At 37.5% G+C, this 6,456-nt stretch overlaps 1 protein-coding gene across 1 annotated transcript; it reads left to right on the forward strand.

Moving 5' to 3' along the window:
• Positions 1-487: 487 nt before the first annotated feature.
• Positions 488-1,438, forward strand: LOC110292031 (olfactory receptor 11A1-like). The gene has a single exon (XM_021159188.2). It carries the CDS (start codon positions 488-490, stop codon positions 1,436-1,438), a length of 951 nt encoding a protein of 316 aa, XP_021014847.1.
• The last annotated feature ends 5,018 nt before the right edge of the window (positions 1,439-6,456 follow it).

The raw sequence follows: 6,456 nt of genomic DNA on the forward strand, positions 1-6,456 counted from the left end.
AAAGGATTTCTTTAAATGTCTTAGATGACAATTACTGTCACTGTTTAAAATAGAAGGGACTCTGTCTTGCATCCTTGTCTCACCTTGTTCTCTTTGTCATTTCACAAACATCCTCCTAGTTTTCTCTGTGGCACTTCCTTTTAGATTTTCCTTCCTGTCTATAACCCACAGATTACTAGAATGCACCCAGAAAGAATGTGCAATATGCAGTTCTCTCTCCATCTTTATATTCCTCTAGCTCATATGTTTCTGCTCCTGATGAAGTGATGATACCAAATAAGGAAAAAGGAAAGAAAAAAGCTGCAAGTTCTTATTTTAAATTATTTTCGTTCATGTGATTTAAAGAAGCCCTCTTCTCTTCTTCACTCATAGAGCAGAGAGTAGAGAGAGCATAGAATAAAAATCATTCTGTTCACGTTCTTGCATAAAGTAGAAACAGCTATATTATGTATGCTTTTATAATTGTGTCCTTCACAGAAACTAAAGTATGATGACCTTATCCTGGGGAAATCAAACAGTGATAGTGGAGTTTGTTCTTCGAGGATTCTCTTCCATCTTACAGCTGAATATTTCCCTCTTTATAATGTTTTGCATCTTCTACATCCTAACCATTTCCGGAAACATCCTTATTGTTCTCCTAGTGCTGTGCAACCATGCTCTTCACACTCCCATGTACTTTTTCCTAGTGAACCTGTCCTTTCTGGAGGTTTGCTACACCTCTAACATTGTCCCCAAGATGTTGCTGATTATTATAGCTGACCAGAAGACTATCTCAGTGGTTGGTTGCTTGGCACAATTCTACTTCTTTGGATCCCTTGCTGCAACAGAGTGCCTCTTGCTTGCTGTGATGTCCTATGACCGCTACCTAGCTATCTGCCAGCCTCTCCGATACCCCATCCTCATGACTGGTTCTCTCTGCTTTAGGTTGGCTATTGGGTCTTGGTTCTGCTGTTTCTTCCTCACAGCCATCACCATGGTCCTGCTATGTAGACAAAACTTCTGTGGCCCTAATGAAATTGATCACTTCTTTTGTGACTTTGCCCCCTTGATCCATCTCTCCTGCATGGATACTTCACTGACTGAGACCGTTGCCTTTGCCACCTCTTCTGCAGTCACTCTGGTCCCATTTTTCCTCATCACAATGTCCTACTCTTGCATCCTCATTGCCATCCTAAGAATCCCATCTGGCACAGGCAGGAAAAAGGCTTTCTCCACCTGTTCTTCCCATCTCACTGTTGTCACAGTATTTTATGGAACACTAATTGCCACCTATCTTGTGCCCTCAGCCAACTCTTCCCAATATTTACGCAAAGGTTTCTCTCTGCTATATACTATCCTGACACCTATGTTTAATCCCATTATCTATAGCCTGAGAAACAGAGACATCCATGAAGCTTTGAAGAAATGCTTGAGTAAGAAGTCAGATTTTCTCATATGACATGAAAAAGAAAAGTACTATATGGCAGCTGCCTCTGATGGCTGTCGATGCTTCTGAGTTCTGACAGTTTGGGGGCTAGTATTTCATGTCATTGTCTAAGTAGGTCAAATCCTGTCCTAGCATCCCCCCCAAATCATAGAGCCTTATAAAAATAAAAGCATATAATCAAGATGGAGTGATATGATTTTGACTAATTTCTTTGAATATTCATTGAAGCTCTAATATGCTCAAGGTACCCTGCTAGACATAAGAGATGAAAACAGATGAAAAAAATCATAGAGACATTCCTTACTATCATCAAACTCACTGTCTAGTAAGAAGAAAATCATTAACCAAGTAATAAGTATAAAATTGTGAATATTAGCCGGGCATGGTGGCGCACGCCTTTAATCCCAGCACTTGGGAAGCAGATGCAGGCAGATTTCTGAGTTCGAGGCCAGCCTGGTCTACAAAGTGAGCTCTAGGACAGCCAGGGCTATACAGAGAAACCCTGTCTCAAAAAACCAAAAAAATAAAATAAAATAAAATTGTGAATATAAATACAAAATTATATTAATAAGATAGCCAATTCACATCTATTAGAAGGGCCAAAATCTAGAACATAGGCAGCACCAAATACTGGTAAGAATGTGGAGAAACCTCTAATTTCTGGTAGACATTCAACATTCTCAGCCACTTTAAAAGATAGTTTTGTAGTTTCTTACAAAACTGAACATATTTTTTCATTATTATTGAGCAATTATACCCTTTGTTCTTTTCTCAAATTCAATAAAAGCTTATTTTCATAAAAGAAAACTGTACACAGATTTTTATAGCTGCTTTATTTATAGTTTCCCTAAATTGGATGCATCTTACATGTCCTTCAGCCTATGAATAGATATGTCTAGAAAACAGAAAGTTATTTAGTGCTATAAAAAGAGCTAAATCACCAAAGGATGGAAAGATACAGAGAGCTATCAAAGGAATACCACTAATGCTGCTGAAAAAGCCACATTCTCTATGTTTCCAAGAATACAACATTCTTGAAAAGAGAAAACGATGAAGACAGGAACAGGAGAAGTAGTTGCCAAACATTAGGGGGAAGAAGCATAAATTAGTAGAGTATAAAACAATTACAGTAGAATTAACCTACTATGTGAATATGTGTCATTACACATTTGTTGAAAGTCAAAGAATGTACAGTATCTACAGTGAACCACAATTGGTCATTGGGTGATCATGATGTCTCATTGGTTTAACAATTTGTCCCCCTGGGTATGGAATTTGGTTATTGAGAAGACTGGGTGTGCAGGAACAGAGAATATGTGGGAATTTTTACTTTCTGTATTGTGCTGAGCCTAAAATCTCCATTAAATAAATTTATTTAAGATGTTATTTGCAAAACAGGGGTATAGAGCTTCTGTGTCTTTTTCTGGAATATATTTGACCTATGAAAACATCTTGTAATCAGCATAAAGGAAATGTACATTTATACAGTGATTACTCAACTGTTAAAAAATAATGAAATTTGCAGGCAAATGAGTAGAATATAAAAGAAATCATCCTGAGGGAGATAACCTAGACCCAGAATAATAAACATGGGATGTATTTGCTTATATGTGGATATTAGTTGTTAAGTAAATGATAACCAAGATACAATCGGTAGACCAGAGAGGTTAGGTTAAAAATGAAGATCACGGGGGTGGGCACATGGATCTCCCTGGGAGTGGGAAATATAATCGAGTTTACTTTCAGACAGGAGGTGAGTGGATGGGAACAGGAGAGTGTGAATCAGGTCGAAGGGAAGATGGGATGGGGGGAGAAAGCATGGGGAGAGAAGGCTGGAATTGTGGGCATCTGGGTGGTGGTGTAGAAATCTATTGCAGTGGAAACTTCATGGAATATATAAAAGTGATCCTAATGAAGACTCCCAGTAATGAGGGATATAAAATCTCAACTGGCCATCTCTTGTCTCCAGGTAATATTTTTAGTGGCAGAAATTGGTTGAGTAGTTGGCTAAAGGAGATCCCATGAAATCCCCAAATAACCCAGGCTGTGGCTAAAACAAAGAATTTTTCTCCAGTAACTGACAGTGGGCCCCTATTGCCAAGGACAACACCCACACAACTCATTTAATACGGTGAAGTCGAGCTAGTGCCTACATGGAACTCTCAGTCCTATGTACTAGTCACTTCAGTGTGGTGAGGCATTCTGCAGGGTACCAAAAGAGAAATGTAGACACCAAACCAGTCACTAAACCTCTAACTTACAATCTGTCCTACCTGCAAAATATGCTAGGGCAATGATGGCACAGAATTTGTGGGAGTAGCCAACCAATGCCTGGTGTGACTTAAGGCCCATGCCACATGATGGACCTATACCTGACATTGCTTGGATAACCAAGAACCAGAGACTAGATATCCCAGAGACCTAGGGTAAAACCAAATACTAGTAGTCTAAAATTATCAATAAAGTGACTTCTATTATATTCTGCTCACATAGATCTGTGCCTTATTCATTCATTCATGCTCTCCACTAACACGTTTGTTAAAGAAATAGAAAAAAAGGAGACTTTTTCTTGCAGAAGACGGGAAGAAATGAAGAGACCCATAGACAGACATTATGCAGAAAGTCTAACTCATGAGGTCTCCATCAAATCCCTCCCCTGAAAGCTTGGAAACTTCCATGGAAGAGGAGGTAGAAAGAGTGTAAGGGTCAGAGGGGATGGAGAACACCAGAAGAACAAGACTTTTTAAATAAAATAAACAAGACACATATGAGCTTACATAGAGACTAAAGCAGCAAGCACAGGACATACATGGGTCTGTCTACATCAGCTCCTTTCTTTGTATGTTACAGATATTAGCTTAGTTTTCTTATAGGAATCTTGACTGTGAGAACTTGTGGGTCTCTGACTCTTGTGCCTGTCCTTGAAACACTTCTCTTCCCTTTGGTTGCCAAAACTTCTATATGGTATTTTTCCTTCACCTTATATTTTAACATGTTTAATTATTATCTCTTAGAAGCATGTTCTTTTCTAATAATAAGAGACAGAAAGCAAGTGAATCCAGAGAGGAGAAGAAGTTGAGATGAACTAGGAGGTCTATAGGGAGGGGAAACTATAATTAGAATATATTATATAAGAAAAGAATCTATTTTCAATAAAAGAGAAAAATAAAAAAAATGAATGTGGGAAAATTTTGTGGAATGAGGAATAAAGACTTTTGGAGGAAAAGACAGGTAAAACCCACATATATATATGAAAAGCCCCTCTAGGCAGGTCCTAAGATTAGGACTGAAAACCCAAAATTTTTAGGACAACCTCTCATTAAAGAGTACAGTATTAAAAACACATACATGAATTTTAGAAACTAAAATCATTTGGAACATACATAACTATTTCATTACACAATATTTTTTTTGTAGTTGAACAACAATGTCTGATCTGAATGTTCCATTGTGTATATTTAGGGTTTCTTGAAAGTGTTTATAGGTACGCTTGTAAGAAAATGAAAAATTTACAATTAATTATATACTTATAATTGTATGATATTTACTCTGATTAATTTCACATAAAACTAATATGATAGAGATTGAAGAACAAAGGGTCCTTTATACTAGTTGTCCTGAATCAGGTGGACAATGGTTTCAGGGTTTTCTCTCGCCCAAATTCCACCTAATAAAATTCTGAGAACATAAAACAGATATCTTATAATCCTTTGTACTCTAGGATTTAGAAGTAGGAAAATGAAGATGTACAGAAATGAAGCCAATTAAAGAACTATGGCAATATCTCCAGTACAGTCTCCTCTGTCACTACAACAGTAATGCCAATCAAATGTGAAGACATTGTATTTATGTAATGCTATTCCCTGTTGCCAGGCCTTCTGTGAGACTCTCCCTTCCTACTGGGCCTGATTTCAGTAGTTACAACATAGGCTGTGCTGAATATGTGTTTGTTCTTAATTCGAAATCAGCTTAGTTCCAAGTTCTTAGTCTGAGTCAGCTTCAGAGAAGAAAAACTGATGGCAGCGCTACATACTCAGATATTGTCTGTTTTTTGAAAAGTATACACCACTAGTTCCTAGAATAGGAAGATGTGACCTTGCCATCACATCTTCTTAACCAGTTGAGCTAAGAGATTATTTTCACCATTTGTAGAGGTTACTCAGGAACTGAGCTGTGTGTGTAATAGCACATTTATACTTCATGAAAGCAAATGCACATTTTACTTTTCTTTTCAGACCAAATTACCTTTTTCTTGAATCTCACCCAAATTTAGAAGAATATTGTTGATATTATAATGTGTTCCAAGAAGTAAAAATTGACATATTTCAATTATCTCTATTTGCTCAACTATAACAAATTGTCAATAGTGTATTTGGAGGAATGTAGTGATAGACAGAAGTAATTTTCTGAATCCTGGGCAAGCTTTAAATTCAAGCTTTACTTCCCTACCCACTTTAACACCATGGATAAGTTACCAAACTCATGAATCTTAGCATTTCTTCTTTGTGAAGAAAGAAACACTATATTTACCCTTGACCTGTCTAAATGAACTCATGTGCAGCATATAGGCTGGCTCACAAATTATGACAGTATAAATGAGAATGGTCCCATAGTTTCATACATTTGAATGCTTGGCTCCCCAGTTGGTGGAATGGTTTAGGAAGGATTAGGAGATATAAACTTGCTGAAGGAGATGTGTCATTAGGGATGGTCTTTGAGGTCCCATAGCATTCCCTGTTAGCCCTCTCTGTCTTATGCTCACAGATCAAGTATAAACCTCAGCTAATGCTCCAGCACCATTGCCTGCCTGATTGCTGCCATTCTTCATGTCATGATTTTCATGAACTCTAACACCCGGAGACCATTAAGTCTCCAAATGAAACACTTTCTTTCATAAGTTGCCTTGATCATGTTATTTGTGTTTTCAGGAGGAGAAAAGAAACTAAGACATGAATAGGGTGTAGAAGATGAAGAGCTCAGTAATTCTTCCAGTTTCCACCATCCACACAAACCCTTGAAAGAACCTATTA

Source organism: Mus caroli, unplaced genomic scaffold, assembly GCF_978045245.1.
Source record: "Mus caroli unplaced genomic scaffold, Mus_caroli_1 scaffold_3, whole genome shotgun sequence".
NCBI lineage: Eukaryota > Metazoa > Chordata > Mammalia > Rodentia > Muridae > Mus > Mus caroli.